Source organism: Muscardinus avellanarius (assembly GCF_963383645.1).
Source record: "Muscardinus avellanarius genome assembly, chromosome: 4".
NCBI classification, from domain to species: domain Eukaryota; kingdom Metazoa; phylum Chordata; class Mammalia; order Rodentia; family Gliridae; genus Muscardinus; species Muscardinus avellanarius.
Genome location: NC_137789.1, coordinates 129,036,705 through 129,060,169, shown reverse-complemented (window position 1 = coordinate 129,060,169; position 23,465 = coordinate 129,036,705). Strand labels below are relative to the sequence as shown.

The window sequence follows — 23,465 nt, the reverse complement described above, 5'->3', positions numbered from 1 at the left end:
AATGCACCAAATTGCAAACTCTACATAGTGTAATCTTTCTGCTTGTGAATTCTGTTTCAATAGCCTTTTCTTTTTCTTTTTTTTTTTTTTTTTTTTTTGGTGGTACTGGGGTTCCTGGAAGCCCTTCTACCTCCGGGCTACACTCCCAGACCTATTTTTACATTTTCATTTTGGAAACAGAGTCTCCTAAGCCAGCGCGCGCGGCTGGCTTCGAACCTGCGCGATCCTCCTGTCTCCGCCTCCCAAGCACGGGGATTACAAGCGTGCGCCACCACGCCCGGCTAGCCTTTTCTTTAAAAAAAAAAAAAAAAAATTCCTCTCTCCCATACAGTTAACTATGAATATACAGATTTCTCCTCATTCACTTCTATGTTTCTTTTAGGCTGATTATGTGGTTCCTGTAGAAGATAGTGATGAAAACTATATTCATCCCACAGAAAGCAGTTCACCTCCATCTGAAAAAGGTGAGCGTTTGTGTGTTAAGCACCTTGAAGCTCCCAGCAGTTATTTGGGTCAGAGAGAGGTATTCAGTGAAAAGCATTAATGGTCTCAGATGTGGCGGGGCCCCAGCCTGCCTCCTGCAGCCATGGCGGGCTCCTTCTGTGGCTGGTGGAACAGAGAGTATCTATGAGTAGCTCATCTCTGGGCCGGTAGCTTTTCCACTCTGTCCTCCTTCCTCTTCCGTGATTTAATACTCCCAACTTAAATTACAAAAGCACCTGGGTTATTATCTTCAGTTGCCCTCTCTCAGGAACAATTTCTTATAAAACCAAATACAGAGTCATAAGCCACCATGTTGGCCTTATAAAATAGTGCACCAAAAAAATTTTGTTTTTAGAAGACTGTAAGAAGAAGAATGAAGCCTGCTCTGCATCCTAGTTATCTAAACACAGTGGTATCTCAGGCCTATGAGAAAACACTTCACTTGCAAATTGTTCATGGGATAAAGCATGCGATTACCAAAAAAAATGACCTAGAAATCCCAGTGCCACCTGCTCTCAGATCAGGCATGGAAGCAGGGCATGTTTATTCTGGACGTAGTTGCTTTGGAGAATATAATCCCATAAAAGTGGTGCATTTTCAGGTAACACTGCTTCCCTCATAAATGCGACTGCATAGTAGCAGGGCTGTTCTACTCTGTCTTTAAGTAGCAGTCCTCTCCTCTGCTCCCTACATATCACCAACAGCTTCAGGCCTCCAGAATTTCCAAGCCACCATCATCACACAACATATACACCAAAAATAAAACACAAAATTCAAGAGAAACTGTTTTTGCACGTGAAAAGGAAGGTGGGGCTCTTAATCTGGACCCTCCTTAATTTGGTTTAGGTTTAATACACTTCTGATTTTAAACAATTGGGGATGCTGAGACCAGAGGATCACAGTTTGTAGACAGCCTCAGCTACTTAGTGAGGCCCTTTGCAACTCAGTGAGACTCTATTTCAGAATAATAAAAAAATAGGACTGGGGGTATAGCTTGGAGGTAGAATGCCCTTGGATTCCATCCCCAGTACTGAAAAAAAAAAAAGGGCTGGGGGTTTAACTCAGAGGTAGAATCCCCCCCACCCCGCTTCCATCCCCAGTACCACACACACAAATAAATAAATAAATAAATAAATAAATAAATAAATAAATACCTCTTTCACCTCCTAGAACTCCAGTTTGGAAAATGAGTCTATATATTCACTTTAATGAAAACCTTTTCATAAAGTTGTCCTTTTATTTTTATTTATTCAGTGTGTGTGTGTGTGTGTGTGTGTGTCTTACTGGGAATGGGACTCAGGGGTCTCCTCCTATACTCTCAGTCCTATTTTTTAAATTTTTAATTTTGAGACAGGCTCTCACTAAGTTGCTGAGAGCCTCACTAAGGTACTGAGGCTGGTTTCGAATCTGCAATCCTCCTATCTCAGCCTCCGAAATACTGGGATTATAGGCATGCACCACCATGCCTGGCTGTCCCTGAGTCAAGAATACATCCACCCTAAAGATTTCTTCTAAGAAAGCCTTTCTGAGTGGTTTATGTGTTTAATAAGAGTGTCTCCTATTCTTTGCAAATCCTCTAGTCTGACCCATCATTTTCCCCTGTGATTTTCCTCAGTGGAATGTATCAGTAATCATGGCCTATGTATGTATTTGTGTGTTTAAGCTCCTGTGGTGAACAGATCAACCAAGCCCGGCAGCTACTCGAAGTCTGCCTCTCCTCCAGGCACAGTGTCAGGTACAGCATATGCGTGGTTTGCTTTGGTTTGGGATCTGTTCTATAGGAGATCTCAACCCAGATACAACATGAAGAAATAATCGCATGTATTTCCAAATTTCTTTTCTTTTCTTTTTTTGAGGGACTGGGGATAGAACCCAGGGGGCCTCCAAGTTAGACCCGGCCCTATTTTTTATTCTTTACTTTGAAACAGGGTCTCACTAAGTTGCAAAGGGCCTCACTAAGTATCTCAGGCTGTCTGTGAACCTCCTGTCTCAGCCTCCCAAATGCTGGGATTATAAGTGTCTGCCACCATGCCCTGCTTTTCAAATTTCTTAATAAATGGGAACAGAAGCACTGTCCTCATTCTCACCCATTGTCTGGTGGTTGCTGTGTGGAAGATATCCTCACCCCACTGCTAGGCAAGTGCTGGGCTTCATCCCACCTCCCTGGGCTCTTTGATGGCTTCTCACCGTCTCCCTTCCTCAGGGTTTAGCACGTGGCTTTTCCATCATGGTAGTTAAAAGCTTGCGTCTGGGGCCAGGCAGACCTGGGTTGGAACCCCAGTGCTCCTAGTTGCCAGCTGTACTGCCTTGGACCTGGACTTCACCACTCCAGGCATCAGATTTTCTCATCTGTAAATGGAGACAATAGGACCTACCCAAAAGCATGACAGGAAAATTCTTATCATAGTTCCCGGAGCAGTCAGTAAGCAATAGAGAATGACTTTTCAGGTCTGTAGGGCTCAGCCATTCTTCTGGCTTTACTTCTCGTGTCTGAGTTGCTAACTCCCCGGTGTCCAGCCCTGACCTAATTTCCCTCTAGACACCTTGGATCCCTGCACCTCAGGCTCAGTTCCTCAGTCACCCACTCGAAGCTCATCACCGCCCTCATTTCTCCATCCCAGTTCCTCCCGGCACATGTCTCAGAGCTCCTGAGATCTTTCCAAAGCTTGCTGTTTCTTCCTCCAGAATTTCTTCTCTCTTTTAACTGCCTTCACCCTAGGCAGGACTTCCTTCACTTTCTGCCTCACACCTTCCTTTCTGCCACCCGCCCCGGCCACACCCCCACCTCTCTGCTCTCATCTGCAAGGAGATTGAGCTTCTGAATTCCAGAGGTTGCCAGCCTCCTCCTATTGCATGTCACCCCTGCTCAAGCCATGGCCATCCAGTGGTTCCTAGTTATCTCCTGTAGGTTTGGGCAACCCCCATCTCTAAGGCCAGAGATGCCCAGTGGTACCCACACCCCCACCCTGTTGCCAGCACAGAGAGCTAGAGGGTACTGCTCCTGCCTCCCACACGGAGTTCCCTCTGCCTCTCTCTCTGTCTCTTCTACCCCTCCCAACATGCCCGCCTCTCCCAGAGCTGAGCACTAGTTTGCTATTAACTCAGTCTACCTTTGTTTTCATACTAGAGGCATTAGGTGAAGAAACCAAATCTACTCCAGAAAACAATGTCCTGGTCATGTGATTGTTGTGTGCAGCCGGGAAGGGAAGGGTGAGGGCTAGGAGGAGTGAGGTGGTTTGGGAGGGACAAACTTGAACAGAGTGAGTATTTGGGTGTGTGAACAGTAGACTTCTCAGAGATCGTTTTAATAGAACGATCAGACTATTTATCTGTGTCATAGAATACCTACTCATTATTCTTTAAAGGTTCCGGGTAGCTCCTGGTGGGCATCACAAAAGTACAGGCTGGTGTTTCTGTCAAAGTACCACACCACATCAGTTGCTTCTATCACTGTTGCTTGGGGCTCTGCGGTAGCCAGTAAGGCGCTTACTAAGGACTGACCGGGAAGTTAGGTGCAGGCTGAGAAGCACCGGGACATGGACTCAGCCCAGATGCTGAAGCTGGAAGGTTCAGATCCTGGTGCTGGACCTTGTGCAAGTGACGTAATCTCTCAGTCTCTTAGATTCTTCCTCTGATAAATGGAGGAAATGACACGTATGCCCAGGAGTATTGAGAGACTACAGTGCTTCAATATATAAGAAGCATACTCATAAAGTGATAGCTGTCTGTTGTTGCTATCCGTTATGGTCACTATTCAGAATTCCTTGTTCAACCTGCCTTGATTCGTTCATTCTGGTGGGCACCCAGTACACATCTCAGAATTTTGTTTCTTTTAGATATAAAATTTTAATCAGGGTTTCTTAACCTTGGCACCAATTAACATTTCAGGCCAGATAATTCTTTGTTGTGGGAGCAGCATCCCTGGCCCCTGCCCCCCTGGGTATTAGTAGCATCTACAGCTATTCCAATTTCTCAGCCAAGAGTTCAGCTCTTCCAGAAAGCAAGTATCCTGACAGTGAAGAAGGCTCCGAGTGTGTCCCTGCCAGGATTATCCTACCCCAGCCACATCCCTGGGTCTGCCTCATCCCAAGCACCAGGAGGCCCTTGGCCTATGAGATAGAGGAGTCAGTATCCATCCTCCCTGGGCCTTCACAAAAACACCCTCACAGTCAGGCATGGTGTTACATGCATTTAATCCCAGTACTTGGGAGGCTGAGACAGGAAGATCTCGGGCTTAAAACCAGGCTCACCAAGTAGTGAGACTCTTAAGTGAGAGCTTGTTTCAAAATAAAAATAAAATAGGGGGCTGGGGGGCCTAGCTTGGAGATAGAATGCCTTTGGGTCCAGTCCCCAGTAACACACACACACACACACACACACACACACACACACACACACACCTCTGTTTTCTTTATCTTTCTCCTCCTATGGAAAAGCAGAAGTAAATTGGACCTGCTAAGTCACATCCCAAAGAATATGGTGAGGATTTGGTTGGAGAGAAGAGTGGCTGCCTGGGCTTAAACTCAAATAGCCTTGGTTAGTTCAGCCAATTACCCTCTTGGGGCCTCTGCTTGCTGCACCTGAGGTCACCTGAGGCTGAGTGATGGCACATTTATAGTACCTGGGACCCTGCTGGCATCTGGAGACACTGTGATGGTCGCAGACACTAAAACAAAGTCAATGATTACCACGTTGATTGAGATCCTTTATGAGTTACAATTGACATACCATATAATCATCTTATGTGTATAACTCAATGATTTTTTGTAAGCCATTACATTTATAGTAACACATTATGTAACCATCACCACGTCCAGTTTTAGAAATTTTCCATGCCCACCCCAACCCCGAAAGATCCCTTATATCCATTTATAGTCAGTGCTGTTCCCCAGCTCCAGGCAACCACTGGTCTACTTTCTGTTGCTATAGATTTGTCTTTTCTAGACATTTTTTAATAGATAAAATCACACAGTATGCAGTCTTCTATATTGGTCTCCTTTTTGCTTAGCATAATGTTTTTGGCCTCAAAAACTTTTAATCTCTTTCCAACATTATTACTTATATTTGGCTAATTCTTTAAATTTTCAAATTGACCCTATTATTTACCACAATAACTCTGAGTTAGATACAGCAGATAGTGATGTCCTCGTGAGGTGTAACTGAGATGCAGTGCTTGTAAGAGGTCACCCAGCCACTTTAGTAACAAAGAAGTCGGCCCTTCTCCTCCACCCCTGCAGAGGAGGACAGGGAGGCCCTCCTTCTCCTCTAGTCACCAGAAGTAATTTATAGAGAGATAAAGGAAGGTGAAGATGCTGGTGGGCCGTTTGGAGATAAGAAGGAAGGGGAAGCTTAGTAGAAAAGCCAGGCAATAGGTCTGACAGAGAAAATATACCCAGGCCGAACGACTTTGGCATTTAAGAAGAGGGAAACATGAGAGGAAATTGACTCACACCTTCTTTTCTACTTTCTTGTTTTTCAGACATAATTTTTTTTTTCTCTTCCTCAAAACCTTCCATGAAAAAATCTATAAGTACCCAAGGGAATTTTAACAGTGCCAATCTTAAGCATGCAGTTGTATACACTAGTCAATTAAACACAGTTGGACTCATGATACATATTCAGATGACATTTCAGTTCATTATTATATGAGCTGTAGAAATTCCAAATGTAGTTTCTTTCTAATTTTTTTAAATTACATCTAGGTCAAGCAACCTGTAAGTAGGGTGACACTGGGGGTGGCATTGCTCCATGGGGTGATGGGGAAGGCAGCCCACTTTGCTGTTGCTCTCATTTGCAAGTGTTTAGGGAAGTTAGCTCATTGCAAGGGCTGTGTGTAGCAGAAGCCCAACGGCCTCTCTTTCTACTCAAGTCCAGGAGAATGAACAATGAAGATCTCTATTTTTAAGTACTTCTTGCTGGTGTTAGGATCAGAGGACACAAGTTCACACCTGTCCTCTTTGTGTGTTAAAAGGCAGAGGCCCTTGTCCGCCCTCTCCCCACATTGTCCTTACGAGTGCTTCTTGCAGACCAGGCTCTCAGTGATTTTTGGCAACTGATGATTACCTCAGTGCTTTCTACCTTTCAAACTAAAATAATGCATTCTGAGAGCAGCAGGTCCGACTTACTTTTTACAGAGTTATCTCCTGTTAAGTCCACTAGGAATTGTGGACCTAATGTAGGTTCTTCTTGGATGTTTTCTTTTACTAGTATATTGTCATTATACACCACAGTGGGGTTCAAAGTGATGCAAACATACATCACGCGTTGCCCATGTCCTTCTGCATCCCACCCGCTCCCCCTACATATTATTGAGATTGGTAGTGATACCTTCAGATATGGACATAGCATTATTTGAACTGTTCCTTTCCTCAGTCCTCCTTTCCCCCACCCTCCTTCCTCCAATCCGCTTCCACGTTTCTCCTGGTCTCTCTCCTTACTTATCTGAAATCCCCTTTGTTTCCTTTTTTCTCTCTAGCTTCCACGTAGCAGAAAAAACATAGGACCCTTGACTTTTGAAATGACACATTTTTGAAATGTCAGTATATAAGCTCAGAGCTCGGACATGGGTTAGGAACTCCATCCTAATGTTTCTCAAGAACCTCCTCCTCATGCCCCTGGGGCGAGCCTGGAACCCCTTGGTAGTCTTGAGTTCCATCCATTTTCCTGCACATGGCATCATTTTGTTCTTCTGTATGGCTGAGTAAAATGTAGTAGGTACTTAACAAAATATTTATCCAGTTCAATTTGATTCAACAGAGAGGCTTATCAAGAGCCTCCTTAGTCTCACTGAGCAGTAATGCGCAGTTAACCGAGCATTTGCCTCAGAGGAAGCCGAGAGCTGGCGTGGCTCTGGCCTCCGGCCCTAGGCCTGGCCTCTGTCCCAGCTGTGAACATCCCTCCTCGTTCACAATGATCATTTGGCTCTGTCTTCAGGCAGGGAGGGGCGTTTGGTGCAGGGGACCAGGCCCTCTGGGTTCCTTCTATGACTTCAAAGGTGAGATCTAAGGAGTAGCCTGCCACATCCCACTTTGTCCATTGGTGCCCTGCGCAAATACCCTGAGAGCGGGGCAAGGAAGGAGTGAATATTCAAATGGGAGAGGAAGTGCGTGTGCTGTGCGGAAGTGAGGTTATGGGTGAGCAGGTCATGTGTATCAGCAGTGGAGGGCTTGATCCTGCTGTCTCTAGGCACTTGTGCTGTGCACATCTGTGCTGTCTATATAGATGCTTGTGTGAGCTCTTGAAGGAGCCTTGGTGGGGCTTCCCTGAGCCCTCCCTCAGAACCAAGGGCTTCCAGACTTGCCCCACGGGCATGAGGAAGAGGTCCTTTGGAAATGTTAGGATGGAGTTTCTAATCCATGTCCTAGCTCTGAGCTTATACATTAGCATTTCAAAAATGTGCCATCACTTCTGGCCACAGGTTTTCCCCACCACTTCCCAGTAACTAGCTATGTAAGCGGCAGCCCTAGGTGCACGAGGCAGGAACTGACCAGATGTGTGTTTGTATAGGTCGAAACAGCGGGGTCTGGGAGTCCAAATCCCCCTCTTCACCAGCTGCACCGTCTCCACTGCCGAGGGCGGGGTGAGTATTTGCTGTGGGACATGTGTCGAGGTCAGGAGAGATGCGACGATGGGACCTCACTGACCAGTGGTCCCAATTAAAAGCTCTCCTCCACTCCATGCAGCCTGCTCAAGTTGGAATCTCAGAGTCTACCCTACTGGAGAGTTAAATTTTGAGTTCATTGACTCAGTGTTCTGCAGGCACTCCTCAGTAGTTTTTTTTCTTTTTCCTAACCTCCTAGCAGGTTTCATTTTTACTTTTTTCTACTCCTCACTTTTCTTTTAAGGAGCTGATGGTTTGTAAATAAGTGTCCATGCCATTTGAGGCATATGATAAGGTGCTCAAAGCAGCTCCTTCCAAAAGTGAAACCTCCCTTTCCAGAAGAGTTATCCTTTCTGGCTAAATGTAAAAGTGTTTTGCAAAATGTCAGGTGAAAAGCCAGGTGTGGTGGCGCATGCTTGTAATCCCAGCATTTGGAAGGCTGAGACAGGAGGATTGCAGTTTGCAGACAGCCTCAACTAATACTTAGGCCCTTTGCAACTCAGTGAGACCCTATTTCAAAATAAAGAATAAAAAAATAAAAAATAGGGCTGGGGGTGTCACTCGGAGGCAGAATGCCCCTGGGTTCCATCCCCAGCACCGCAAAAAAAAAAAAAAAAAAAAAAAAGTCAGGTGAACCTTGTAATGTGTTAATATTACAAATAGTGACCCCATAAAATTATGTTGGCTCAATAGATTATTCCAAAAGCACAATTATATATGTCTAAAGTTCCCTGCATGTTTATAATAAGCACAGTTAAATATGTCTAATGTTCCCTTCATAGTTATAATCTTAATTCTGCCTCTGTAGAAACCAAAGAAAGCCTGAATTCCAAGAGTTTAGTTACTAAAACTCTGCACACATCTCTCTTAACTCATTTTTAGCACTTGGGATGAGTTATTTAGCTTCTCTAAGCCTTGGCTTCCTCATCTGTAAAATGTGATATTCATTTCAATGGATAATCATAAAAGGTTTAAGTAACTGTGGAGACCTCACCCAATTCCAGGCATCTTACAGGTTTTCAATGATTGTTAGTATTCTTCCTATACTTCAGTTTTCAACCAAGAAATAAATGGGGGGGGTGGTTAAAATAAACCCCAAAGAGAAGCACAAAGCCTTAGCTAACAGGTTCTATTGAACCTGGGACAAATAAGAGTGCCAGTGCAGGCACAGACCTTCAGGACCACATCTCAGTGTTTCCCCACTTGTTCTGGCTATGGGTCTCTGTTCAAACAGAATCTTACACAGCACAGCAGCCTAGTGGAGGAAGTCACCTAGAAGCAGGGTGGAGATGCTGGCCTGGGGAGGCGCTGGCTCCGCCTGCCTGGCTGTCCTCACATCCCCACTCTTGCCCCAAGCAGTCGTCCGGGTGCGGTAGGGCAGGGGGTACTCTGCATACACACTTGGAAAATACTGACTCTGGCCCTGGTTTCACAGGTGAGGAAGCTGCTCGGACTTTCCTCACAGCCAAGAAATAGGGCCCCATGTCACCACATAATAATAGAGGAACAGGGACAACAGCTGGATATGCTGACTCCCTGGCAACCAGGATCTTGTTTATTCTCCCTTAACCCTTCCCCAGCTGCCAGTGGACTCTGAGGCCAGAAGGATCATAACTAATCCTACTTCCAGCCCTCTCAAGGACAGTCTTTCTGCCCACACCTATCTCTTCCATTACACTGGTTCAAATGTGAGAGTAAGATGATAGCCAGCTACTTTATCTTCATTGTATTTTAACAAAGCTAATCTCTTTTTATTCCCCAGGAAAAAACCAGCTATGCCATTGAAGCCGGTAAGTTGATTTTGCTTTTAAAAGTGCTTCGTGTTTCTGCAGTGTTTATTCTGATCCACTTATTTCAAGTCGACGATGCTTCCAGCCGTGATGAATGCGGAATCTTAGCAATGGAAGCTGCTGCCCAGGCAGTCCAGAGGGTCCGAGTCCTCAGGTGGGCGGGGGAGGAGCGCATCCTCGCTGGACCCTGGTGGCTTTGCAGAGTGTGTGCAGAAGATCAGAAGAGGTGGCCAGGCTCCCTGCCTCCTACCCCCTCTATCCCCAGTCCCCATGGAAAGCCCACGTGTTCCCTCTCTGCCTGCGGACTCCGGAGTAAATGGCAGGCTGTTGTGAATCAGCACACAGACTAGAATCCCACTCTGGTCAGAATGGGGGAACCTGGGCCGTTCCATTCTGCCTGGCCGTCCACCCAGACCTGACCCACCCTGGAGCCTGCCCTTGACAATCATTTAGTAAACACGCAGAAGGTGGGGCTGGATGCCCACTGCACGGAACTCACGGGCGGCTGCCTGGGGTCACGGTCTCCATCAGCCTCGTCGGCAGAGCGGGGAGGTCTCCGCACCAAGCTGACACTGCTCATTCCGAATGATACTTCTTCCAGCTAGTTGTCGTTTAATGCAATCCTGGGCTGGGGAATGTGTGCTATTAATTGTTGTTGTGAAGGAAAGAATAGCTATGCATCAAAGAAAACCCTGCCAACGTATTTGTTTGAACAATACTGTTTGGGCTTTTATCACCACATTCCACAGTTGACCAGCTTTGCTTTGTTTTCCCCTCAGACTCCAGTTGCCTCTCAACAGAATGCATCAAGTGTTTGTGAAGGTAAATCTATTGTTTTGAAGGATGAACACGTCTTCCAAATAAATTTAATTAAGGACTCCTATATAAATGTAATTCTGTACTTCTTCCATTGTTTATAAGGCAATTGCAAATATGAAGTTGCATTTTCTAAACAAAAGAGGCTTTCACTTTGTAATGAGTGATGCCAGCTAAGCGATGCTGGCAAAGCTAGCTCTCAGTCCTCAGCTTACCAGGTGGGGAGTTTAGAGTAGGTTGCAGTCTCCCTCCAAAACACCTGCCCATTTGCCAACAGGCGTGACTGGCCAGGAAGCAATGCTGTAGCCCTACACAGATGTGGAGACTCATGTAGAGGCATCCACATATATTAGAACAGCTTAGATGAGGTAATGACATTTTAAATATCCATTTGCTTGAACAACAACTTCTCCTCTTCCTCGTCGTCTTCCTCCTCCTCCTCCTTGCCTTCCTCCTTCTCCTCCCCCTCTTCCTCCTCCTATTCTTCCTCCTCCTCCTTCTCCTACTCTTCCTCCTCCTCTTCTTCCTCCTCCTCCTTTTCCTCCTCTTCTGCCTTTCCTCCTCTGGGACATCCCATGCGTTCCTTGCCTGTCCTTCCATTCCTTGTCTCTCCTGCCTGGTGAGCAGGGAGCAGAGCAAAAATGACCTCAGGGCCCCTAAGCCTCTGTAGAAAGTGAGTTTGAAGACTCTGGGAGCCTCCAAACACCAGGCTCATGGCATGCCCCTGCTGCTCGGGTCTGCTCCTTCTCAAAGGGCTCCCAGCACAGAACTCAGCACGGGCCTCTTTTGTACTTATTTCAAAAACAGAGGCAATGGCCATTCAAACCCAAAACAAAGCGAGGGAGCAGCCTTCTCTGGCCCACAGAGGAAGCCTGGAAGATGGCAGAGGCAAAGCCGTGTGGGCTTAGCGCAAAGGCTGTGTGGACCCACTGTGGTCCTTCCCTGTGTCTCCTGAGGAAATGACCTCGTTCTAAGGTCATGAGCAAAACATCTAATGTGGGCAGCTCAGAGTAACCTGATACACATTTGAAACCCAGTGTTCAGGTTCAAGGTTGCCCAAGTTCAGTGAATTGTAAGAAACCCTGAGGCCTATCTTACTATTTATAGTAATTGAATCTTTGAGTTCTTACTAATTTTGTTCCTTTTGGGATTCCTATAGCTCTCAGTTTCTTCTCCATACAGGAGACTCACCCAGAGACAAACCAAGATTTTAACACACTTCCAGACCAAGAGGGAAAATAAAGTGATAAAATAATTTATAACCACAGTAGTAAAGTTCTATGGGCTTCAACATAACCCATTTATGTTCCTATTTTATACCCATATCCCACCCCTTCCTCAAGAAAACACAGTAAAATGCCAGTGAGGTAGACATTATTATAGGCCTGGACTGGAGTTAGACTCAATCAATTTTTTCAAAAAGAGCTAATCATTCATAAATTCTGACATATTACCTCTTATCAGAACAGATTACACCACATCATATGATTACACTGAGGCACAGCGACACCTGAGGGAGGCAACACGGTGGCCAAGGCTTGCTCCTGTCCTGGCGCCCACCCGTGCACACACCTAATAGGCTCAGTCTCCATGCACATCGCCAGAGGATGCGCGCAGCGGCGTATGATGTACCTGAACACTGCTGGGTGGGAATCCTGATCCCAACAGCAGGCTGACAAGTACACACGCTGGTGACATCCTGGTAGAAGACATCAGCCCAAACTGATTCTTCTACGCTAATGTGGCTGAGATGGGGACAGACATTTCACTCTCTAATATGCAAATTTTCTGATTCCAGAAAAGCCTATCCCTGCTGAACGCCACCGAGGGTCTAGCCACAGACAAGAAGCTGTACAGTCATCAGTATTTCCTCCTGCCCCAAAGTAAGAATCTTTCCTTTGAAAAACAACTTTCCCCTAAATGCTATGGGAATTAACTCATATTTTGCCACACTGCACAGTGACACTGGCTTATAGTACCTAGTAAAGACCCAGCATTTCATTGCTTTATAATTAAATCTTAAAATTTGTTCAGCAATTGGAAAAAAACTGTAGAATTGCAAAAACTAAGAACTATTATCAGGGTTAATTATTAGACTTAACCAAACAGAACATCTTAGCCAAGGCTGCTCTTTTTTTTTTTTTTTTTTTGGTGGTACTGGGGGTGGAACCCAGAGGCTTTCTACCTCCGGGCTATACTCCCAGACCCATTTTATATTTTATTTGGAAACAGGGTCTCACTAAGTTGCTGAGAGCCTCACTAAGTAGCTGCGGCTGGCTTCGAACCTGCGCGATCCTCCTGTGTCAGCCTCCCAAGCGCAGGGATTACAAGCGTGCGCCACCACGCCCGGCAAGGCTGCTCCTTTTTAAAAACTAAAAGGAATGGTCTGACTTATTTGTGAAGTTTCCGGTGCCTCTCCTATCTTTAGATAAGTCTTGCTGGCCATCGGTGTAGATGTCTTGGTAATGTGCCTATTCAGAGCATCATCAGTGTAAACAAACAAATAAAAACTCATAGTGTCTCTTGCCCTTTAACTAACCTGCGCTTCTTCCTTTCAGACCTAACCATCAGAAACCCATCCCTCTGCCAAGTAAGTATAGTGAAGCCGTGGAGAGCAGCAGCAGGCAGTGGTCTAGGCCCGACTGGGGCTCTGACTCACCTAGGTGCTAACACAGCGCTCACACTTCCAGCTGTGTGGTCTCAATCTCCTCTTGCTTGTTTCCTCATCTGTAAAATGGGGCTAATAATATTTATTTCATAGAGCTGTTTTGAAAGGTAAATAGATTTAAGACAAATTTTGCTTTCTCTTTTTTTGTGGTATTGATTTAACAGTTTACTTATTGGGCATCTTTTTTTTTTAACAAAAACACTACACTACAGCTGTTTTCAAAATAAGATTAAGTAAAACAACATATGAGAAGTACCTGATACAATGCTTGGTACACAGAAGGTGTTCAGTAAATGATAACTATTTAATCTACAGTGCATTTTAATGTACTGTACATTTTAATGGTCATAATATTAATACACACACACACACACACATATACACACATACACACACACACAGAGTACTTTGAAAAGAGGATATGGCAAATGTCAGGAAAATTTTCCCAAGGCAAACATCATCCTACAAAAACATGAATCAGATAAGTTGGGCTCACAGAACATAACTGATCCAAACCTTAATTTTCTTTATAGTCAATGTAAAAAATAAGGAAGGAAGGAAAGAGGGAAGGAAAGAAGGAAGGAAGGAAGGACAGAAAGGAAAAACTCTACATGGGTAATTTTGAATATATTTCAAAATAATCAAGATTAAGTCCATTCAAATAAACATAATTATCATGAAAAATCAGTGCACATTTTTACTAAACAGAAATTGGTTTGGATTGGTTTAATAACACTTTTTTAATAACCTTAAATAAATGAAACCATTACTAAGTAGCCTCCTCCTCCTCCTCCTCCTCCTCCTCCTCCTCCTCCTCCTCCTCCTCCTCCTCCTTCTTCTTCTTCTTTTAGTTTTGTTTTTGGTGGTACTGGGGTTCCTGGAAACCTTCTATCTCTGGGCTACACTCCCAGACCTATTTTATATTTTTATTTGGAAACAGGGTCTCTTAAGCCAGCGAGGCTGTCTTTGAACATGTGTGATCCTCCTGTCTTCGCCTCCCAAGCAAGGGGATTACAAGCATGTGCCACCACACCCAGCTCTTCCTTTTTTTCTTACTCTTTATTTTGAAACAAGGTCTCGCGAAGTTGCAGGGTGCCTCACTAAGTAGCTAAGGCTGGCCACAAACTTGCAATCCTCCTATCTCAATCTCCCCAGTACTAGTACTGGGATTACAAACATGTGCCACCACACCTGGCTTAAGTAGTTTTTCTTTTAATGCTGACAACACAAAGTGTGAGTGTGATTTGGGGATAGAAATTTATTTTTCATTATTTACACCTTTTATTATGTCAGCCTCGGTGGTGTTTTCTCCAGTCATGCTGACCATCTGCCGCACGCCGGGCACTGTTCTAAACACAGGAGATACTAGGATGAACCAAAGACCCTGTCCTCAGTAAGCTTGCATTCTGTTGAAGGAGACAGACAGTACAAATAAACATACAGATAAAAACATCACAGCAAGTAAATTAGAACAACCAAGAAAACCAGAGCGAGGTGGTGGGGCGGAGGCACGAGGGCTGCTCTCTGAGGTGGGGTGGCTGAGGAGGCCTCCTCTGTAAAGTGAACCACATCAACTCCTCCCACAAAGAGCTGGGGCTGAGGATGTAATGAGCCAGCAAGTTGAAATCAGAGCAAACCCAGCAGCACACATTCGGGGCTCAGAACCTGGCTTCCCATACTGCAGAAACCACCTTCACCCCACACCGTGTGCCTTGGGGAGTCGGACGTCCACTCTTCTCTGCTGTTCCCAGCTCAGGGGCTGTCCTCACTCCTAGAAGCCACCCTTTCTTTATTGGGTCTCCCAAGCCCTCCCTCCTTCTAGGGCACTCCCTTCCCTTCCTTGTACATGATATTAGGATTGACATCGACAATATTGTATATGAACATCATGTCAATTCATCAAGTCTTCACCAAGTCTCTCTACCCCACCTTCCACTAGACCCCTTCATCACTATGGTTTCTCTTCCTTTGTCTGGAGACCCTTCTGCATCCCAACTTCTCCCTGGCTTCCACAGGATAAAAACACATGACCCTTCATTTATTTGTGACTGGCTGATCTCCCTTAGCACAATATTCTCCAGTTCCGTTCATTTTCCTGCAAATGACACGATTTTGTTCTTCTTTATGGATAAGAATGAAATTGAAACATCTTAAACATATTTATCAATCCATTTGAAAATAATATTAAACATTACATGATAATGTATTTTTAGGAAAACTAACATTTTCCAGACAAAAACAAAAATTTAGTGGGAAGGGCAGCATTGTTTTACATGATGTGAACTTCTTTAATGTCTAGAGCAACAGAGACTACTAGAATCAATATTGGATCTATTGCAATAAGTTGTTCTGGTAGATATATGTGAGGAAAATCAGGTTTCATGAAGATAGGTAGTTGGAAAAAGCAAATAATTCCCAAACCATTGAAAGGATTTTGAGGATTCCCAGGGGTCCTTGGACAACACTTTGAGAACCACTATCTTAAGGATTTTTTTTTTTTTGGTGGGGGGGTGTATGTATGTGTCTCCCACAGCACCCAGCGCAGCGGTGAGGGGTGGACATAGTAACTGCTCAGGAAACAGTGAAAATTAATTGATTTTTCAAATCCCTTTCAGGATTTCCAGAAGGGGGGAGCCCAACTGTGGATAGACCGTCCCCTGGCTTTCCATCTAATGCCACTTTTTTGGAACAGGTATGTCATGAACTCTTGATAAGCTGAATTATCTTCAGGAAGTCGTGGGGAAGTGCATGGCTTCAGAGAGAGAGTTTGGAGAAGGCTCAAGAGCAGGCCCTCTGTTTCAAGTTGGTCTGTGAGTCGTCATTTGCTGACAGGTACAAAACACACTGTTTTTTTTTTTTTTCCCCAATAATTAAGACTTTGCTCCATTTATCCTAATTTGTATTCTAGATGCCCTGAATAACAATTAGCTTTTCTTCAAAATAGCAAGGAAATGTGTTGTTTTTGTTGTTCTTCCTCTCACATACACTTTATTTAAACTCTGTAATTTCCTCAGAATAGACTTGTGAGGGCTTCTAATATTAAAACGCATATAAGACAGCACAGTTTATTTTTTTTTATTTATTTATTTTTTTTGGTGGTACTGGGGTTCCTGGAAGCCCTCCTTCCTCCGGGCTACACTCCCAGACCTATTTTATATTTTTGAAACAGGGTCTCTTACGCCAGCACGGCTGGCTTCGAACCTGCACGATCCTCCTGTCTCCGCCTCCCAAGTGCGGGGATTACAAGCGTGTGCCACCACGCCCGGCTAGACAGCACAGTTTAAAAAGAGACATGAAAAGGACTCTGCACTCGAACAAGTCTCTGAGCTTAGGTTAAAAAGGTAGAATAGAAATGATAATCTGTATTCATCTTGCCTTCAAGGAAGGCAAGTATCCTTATTTATAACCTTATTTGCAAGACTTGAATAATATTCATAGAAACACTTTGAAAGTTATTAAGCAGCTGGGTGTGGTGGCACACGCTTGTAATCCCCGGGCTTGGGAGGTAGAGACAGGAGGATCACTCAGGTTCGAAGCCAGCCTCACTGGCTTAACAGACCCTGTTTCCAAATAAAAATATAAAAAATAAGTGTCTGGGAGTGTAGCCCGGAGGTAGAAGGGTTTCCAGGAACCCCAGTACCACACACACACACACACACAAAAAAAAAAAAAAAAAAAGTGTATTTGTTCCTGTCTTGGTCGTGCAAAATGGGTCTTTGTTTCCAGTGCACAGAAGTTGCAGAGTGTCTTAAGGACTCACCCATGTTTAATTAACCACGCCTCCATTTCACAGGAAGCTGATGTTCACTGTAAACCCTGGTATGCTGGAGCCTGCGACCGCAAGTCAGCCGAAGAGGCGTTACACAGATCAAACAAGGTTTGGTCTTTCTTTCTTTCTTCCTTCCTTCCTTCCTTCCTTCCTTCCTTCCTTCCTTCCTTCCTTCCTTCCTCTCTTTTTTGTTTTGTGGTTTAGGGGATCGAACATAGGAGTATTCTACCTCCAAGCTACACTCTCAGTCCTATTTTTTTATTCTTTATTTAGAAACAAGGTCCCACTAAGTTGCAGAGGGCCTCACTAAGTAGCTGAGGCTGTCCGTGATTCTGCGATCCTCCTGTCTCAGCCTCCTAAGTACTGGGATTACAAGCGTGCACCACCACACCTGGCTCAGGTTGGGTCATCTTTAATTCCCAAGCTGCATTCTCAGTCAACGACGGTGCCAGTTGTCATCCTGATAAATGCTGATAATATAACTGCAACAATTAAGGACACAGGGATCTTTTTCTGTTACTTAATCAAGAGGACCCTTCATCCCTCTTCTCCTTTCAGGCTCTTTGTTCTGCCATCTTCTTTTTGCTTGTCCTTTCTTCTTAAGACTCCACCTAAGGAGAGAGTAGGGTCTAGGAGGTGTTTGGAAAGCTTGGTGCTCCAGAAACAGGCTATTTTTGAATGATTAGTAGGATTAAAGATTTGGTTCAAGATGGCTAAAAAATATATAAAATACAAAAAATATAAAATATATAAAAATATATGGGAAGTAATTTTTTCTGTGGTATTGAGGGGGGAACCCAGAGGCTTTCCACCTCTGGGTTACACTCCCAGACCTATATTATATTTTATTGGAAATATAATCGCAGGGTCTCACTAAGTTGCTGAGAGCCTCACTAAGTAGCTGAGGCTGGCTTCGAACCTGTGCGCTCCTCCTGTCTCAGCCTACCAAGCCTGGGGATGACAAGCGTGCACCACCACGCCTGGCTATCTTTTTAATTTCTAATATATGTTTGTCTTTTTCTTCAGATTCTTTCCTGAGTTCAATCAACACTTGTTGCATTTCTTCTTCCTGCTTTATTTTGTTGTTACTCAATTTTTATTCTTAATTTTCAAATTTATGATTCTACAATATTTTTATAACACATTTAATAGAAATAGGAGTATTATGTTATTCCAACTTTTTTCTGCTTTAAGTTACTTGAGGAGAGAATTTTCAACAGCTCAAAGTTCTTTTTTTTATAAGCATTCCTTTAGAAAATACTATTTATTTTTATCGGTGCAGTAGTCATACATTTTAATGGCGTACAAGATGATAGAGGGATACATACACAGATCACTCATTTAGCCCAATTCCAGCTCAAAGTTGTAAGTCCCCGTCTCTATTTTCTTCTTATAGTACCTTTGAATGGAGTTTGTTACTTTGTTCGGAGGCAAAATGCAGACATGATTCCTACCCTGGGAATGTCCTCTAGGTTTTGTCTTAATGTGTTCCTTCCCACATTTCTAAATCCTATAAATATAATGCCTCAGTCAACACATCAAAAATCTAGCATTGACCTCACCTAGAATTTTCTATGATATATAGAATTTCTATATTTTGCTGAACTATTTTCTTGGAAAATAAAATAAACTCTAATCAATAACTTAAAATATAACTAAACAATCACCTTTTGAATATAATTATGCACTGTAAATTGATGTCTAGTCTGTACAAATAAAATAAATCATAACTGTAACTATGCTTTTCTCTTATCAAACAGGATGGATCATTTCTTATTCGGAAAAGTTCTGGCCATGATTCCAAACAGCCGTACACACTAGTAGTATTCTTTAACAAGAGAGTATATAATATTCCTGTGAGATTTATTGAAGCAACAAAACAGTTTGCTTTGGGCAGAAAGAAAAATGGTGAAGAGGTCAGTAATAGCTCTTTTAATTCCACTTTATAACTATGTACTGAGCACCGTGGCACCAGACTGTACTGGGTGCTAACAAAGAAGAAAGAGGTTACAAGAGTACTTGATCCTAAACTTACAGAGATGTTACAAACAGAGAAAATAAAATAGTATGTTTGGGCAGAATATCCTATTAGAAAATAGAAAGGAGAAAGGAATGGTGTGATATGCCTCCTACTCCTTAGTCCAGTTACTAAGTGGGAGGTCAGTCTGACTGAAGATATTAACTCCAAAGGACATGTAAATCAAGATTAAAATGTCCTACAGGATTCAGGGTGTAAAAAATCAAGGTCATGGTCTAGAGTTTTAAAATCAGCACCTAGAATCTCAACTCAGGTATGAAGGTAGATGATCAGAGAAGGATACACAAGAGATCCTTATTTGAAACGCTAAGACTATAACCCTTGGACCAGAATGAGCTTCTGAGCCTGCAACATGGAAAAAAAAAAAGTCATATGGGTCTTAAATGTCAACCAAACATGAACTTCAGTGCCTCTTAAATCAGGTCATCATCAAAGCTTAGCATGCATCAGTTTAGTCAATCCAGTCCTATAAATGAGCCCTAAAATATAAGCTGGATTAATTCATGAATGGCCCAGAGGGGCGTGGTACTTTTTCTGGTCTTAAATGATGGGTTGAATTTGAATCCATAGAATGAAAGTTGGAGGAAAGAAAAGGAAATAAGTGGAAAGAACAATCCATGCAGAGAAGTTAGCATAAACAAAGTTCAAGTTAGGAAATATTTCAAGATTCCTTCAGAAAGAGCCAGGCCCATTCCGACTCAACCCCTGTTAGAAAGTGTCATGATTGCTGAAGTGCCAGTCTTCTGCACTGGATAAGCCAGGGACTAGTCTTCTCCCTTTCTGTATTTCCAGGACCAGACTACAATGGCTGGTTTCAGTGGATACTTGATATATATTTAGTAAATGAACAAATTGTTTGAACAGTGATAGGCAAGAGAATAGCATTTGTAAAACTTTCTGAATCTGGATACATGTAATTCCAGTACTTGGGAGGTTGAGACAGGAGGGTCACGGGTTGGAAACCAGCCTCAGAAACTTAGTGAGAACTTGTTTCATAATAAAAAATAAAATAGGACTGCAGATGTAGTTTAGAGGTATAGCTGTAGATATATAGATGTATAGCTTGGGCTTTTAAAATAAAATCTCAGGTAATTATAAAATGTAAAACTCTAAAACCTGAAAACACTAATTATAAAGTGTAGACTGCATGGTCATTTAACATGAGTTAAACTTTAACAGAACTGTCTGCTTTTATTTGCTCAGAAAACCCTTTATTTTTGCTGAAAACTTTTACAAATCTTTTTTTTTTATTTTTAAAAAGTCTCCTCTGTCCTAATCAATGACAGGATATAGTAGTGAACCTAGTGAGACTGAGTGACTTTGGAGAAATCAGTTTCATTTTAAAGCTTTCCTGGGAGTCTATCTAGCTCTTCTTTCTAGAACAGCTTACAGTTAGGTGAGGGAGCTGTCCTATTGAGAGGTCCTGAAATCCTCTCATCTAAATTTTGAGCACCCAGAGGGCCTGTGGGATTTCCTGTCCTACTAGAAAACTCTTGTAAGCAGGGATTTTTCTTGGCCTAATGAATCTTCATCCCTACCTCTGAGTCACTAGATCAGCACCTCACCCCGCTTCCAGCATAGCCGTTCCATGAACCAAAAGGTCTTCTTGGCATCCACTTCAGAGAAGTGCTATTTCATCTGCTGTTTTTTTAGAAACGGTCCTAGCATTTCTAGAAACTTAACTTCCAACTGCATTTGGCTTAACAATGGTCTATGCCAAACAAACAGAATGCGTGTATTACAGTATTTATCATAAAAGAAGAGAAAGTAAGAAATAAAGGTAAAATTATTTGAATGTGCCCTATTACCTTTTCTCCCTGACCCAATATTCAGATGGCCAGTTATCTAAAAGATGACTGGTGTTACATTTTTAAGAGCTGACCAGTGTTTTGGACACTTTATTCAAAATGTAGATTTAGGAAGCCATCCAACTGATAAAGGCCTTATTTTTTTTATTTCAGATGTTTATCTTTTCTGAAAAATTAAGAGATAATAAAATGAATAAATACTTATTACTCAATTTATAACTCCATTGTGGAAAATTACCACTTTAAAAACTATTCTTAATGCATTTAATTGACGACTGTGAACTTGTAGCACTTCTGTATCCTAAATGCATTTCATTTTGTAGTCAATGTTACATTTATTTAATCTTTTATTTAAAACTGATCGGTTTTTAGGACAAAATTTGTGGCATCCTTAGCCTGTACATGTGAGGGATTAAAATAAGGAAAAATAAATATGTATGGTGTGAGGGATTAAAATAAGGAAAAATAAATATGTATGGTGAGAGCCTATTATAAAATGTCATTATTAATTAGGCCCTAAGCTAGCTCTAAGCTTACCAGGAGCCAAGCACAGATGGCAATATGGTGGTTTATAAAGATTTCTTTACTTATTAAAACAAGAAAACAAACACAAAACATAAATTTATCTAGGGAGCAACTTTTTCCTGGTACTAAATTTTAAAATCAGTGTATTACATCAGACTTTTTATTTTATCGAGCTTCTTATTTCTATAACTAAATACCCAAGAACTTATAAAGAAAAAAAGGTTACTTTGATTCAGAATTTTGGAGGTTTCAGTCTATGATGGTTGGCCCCATTGCTTTGGACTTATGGTAAGATGGGTGTATGGCAAAGTAAAACCATTTACCTCATGTATTGGGGGGAAAAAAGGAAGAGGAAGTGGCCAGAGTTCCACAGTCCCCTTGGAGGGCAGCACCTTCAATGAACTAACAGCTTTTTACTAGACCCCATTCTAGAAGGCTCCACACCCTTCCAGTAGCACTACCCTATAAACCAATTCTTTAACACATAGGCCTTTGGGAGACATTCAGGATCTAAACAATAGCACCTTGTATCTAAAACATGTATAAGATAATAGAGAACCTATGCTTTGTAAAGAATGTAAAATAATTCACTGTATAACAGCTTCACATGTGACCCTAAATAAAACTCAAGATATTAAAATATTTTATCACAGTTTGATGAAGTAATTTGTTTAAGGTGTTTTTCTGAGGCAGTTAGGGTGTTTTTAGTCTTAGTGAACATAGCAAAGCCAAGAGCTGGCCACCTTGAAGGTTACAGCAGTTATTAAAATGGGACTGTTTGGGGCAGAATGTCAGCTGAGACCTAATGACTTTTACTCAAGTGAGAACGTGGGAAAAGATGGGAGGCGTGAAACATAAGGTTAACATAAATGCCAATGTCTAATCTACCTATGTTTTCTTCTCCAGTACTTTGGAAGTGTTGCTGAAATCATCAAGAATCACCAACACAGTCCTCTAGTTCTTATTGACAGTCAGAATAACACAAAAGACTCCACAAGACTGAAATATGCGGTTAAAGTTTCATAAAGAAAGAAACAGGAGGTCAATATCATCGCTTCGGACATTTTCCCCAAGTTTCTCCTTTTGAGAAAATGTCTCCGAACTTCATATTTGGGATTATGAATCCTCAGTAATAAAACAGGAGCTGAAGACAGCTACGGAGGTGGCCATCCACTCCTTTATAAGATGATCACGTGACCTTGTTCTATATCTTGCCTGACCTGAGAGACTAATATCCGAAGAAGAGTTGTTATGCCATAATATTCTCCACATAAATCTATTTAAAAGAAACAAAGTGAGCATTTTAAGACACATAAGAAAAGAACACTCTATTTCAAAATAAGAAAATTGCACTCTTGGATCAGACAAGCTGTGGAAATTTAGATTCCACGGTGGTCACTGGTGCATGAATGTCCTGGACTGTCAACTGTCGGTGTCTGACAATTATGTCTTGGTTGAAATTTGAATGTGTAGAAAATAAAATATTATAGGTAATGAATGGTATTTCTAAGGATAGGCAAGGGGGAGTGTAATGGTTCCTTTTTTGTGTGCCCCAGCCATGGGAGGTGTCTATGGAAGTGAAATTTCTAGAAGTTCTTCTCCAAGATTTTTTTGTTTACTTATTAAAGACAATTATTATTCTCTTTGATCTGCATATCAATTCAATGTAACCTCAACTTGATATGAGATGACAGAAAAACCAGATGAGAAAGCCAGTTACAAAGAACATATCCCACAGGGCAAGCGGAGAAAAGCAGTTATTGATGAACATTAAGAAATGAAAGAGAGCCAGGCGTGGTGGCCCAGGCTTGTAATCCCAGCATTCAGGAGGCTGAGACAGGAGGATCACGGTTCGCTGACAGCCTCAGCTACTTAGTGGGGCCCTCTGCAAATTAGTGAGACCCTGATTCAAATTAAAAGAATAAAAAATAGGGTAGGGGGTGTAGCTCAGAGGTCGAATGCCCCTGG

The 23,465-nt window shown here is 42.6% G+C and overlaps 1 protein-coding gene across 5 annotated transcripts in view; it reads left to right on the top strand.

The window, feature by feature from the left end:
- BLNK (B cell linker) overlaps positions 1-22,523 on the top strand; it is a gene marked incomplete at both ends in the record, with an annotated part of 67,690 nt that extends 45,167 nt beyond the window's left edge. The window contains 11 exons of one of the 5 annotated variants that reach the window (XM_080695074.1): positions 383-464; positions 2,147-2,218; positions 7,990-8,062; positions 9,846-9,873; positions 10,653-10,695; positions 12,488-12,572; positions 13,248-13,279; positions 15,973-16,049; positions 17,151-17,234; positions 18,887-19,042; positions 22,404-22,523. In XM_080695074.1, the coding sequence (XP_080551200.1) occupies positions 383-464; positions 2,147-2,218; positions 7,990-8,062; positions 9,846-9,873; positions 10,653-10,695; positions 12,488-12,572; positions 13,248-13,279; positions 15,973-16,049; positions 17,151-17,234; positions 18,887-19,042; positions 22,404-22,523 (852 nt within the window). The remainder of the gene's footprint in view (positions 1-382; positions 465-2,146; positions 2,219-7,989; positions 8,063-9,845; positions 9,874-10,652; positions 10,696-12,487; positions 12,573-13,247; positions 13,280-15,972; positions 16,050-17,150; positions 17,235-18,886; positions 19,043-22,403) is intronic. The other 4 variants (XM_080695075.1, XM_080695076.1, XM_080695077.1 and 1 more) reach the window with 4 other exon arrangements.
- Positions 22,524-23,465: the final 942 nt, after the last annotated feature.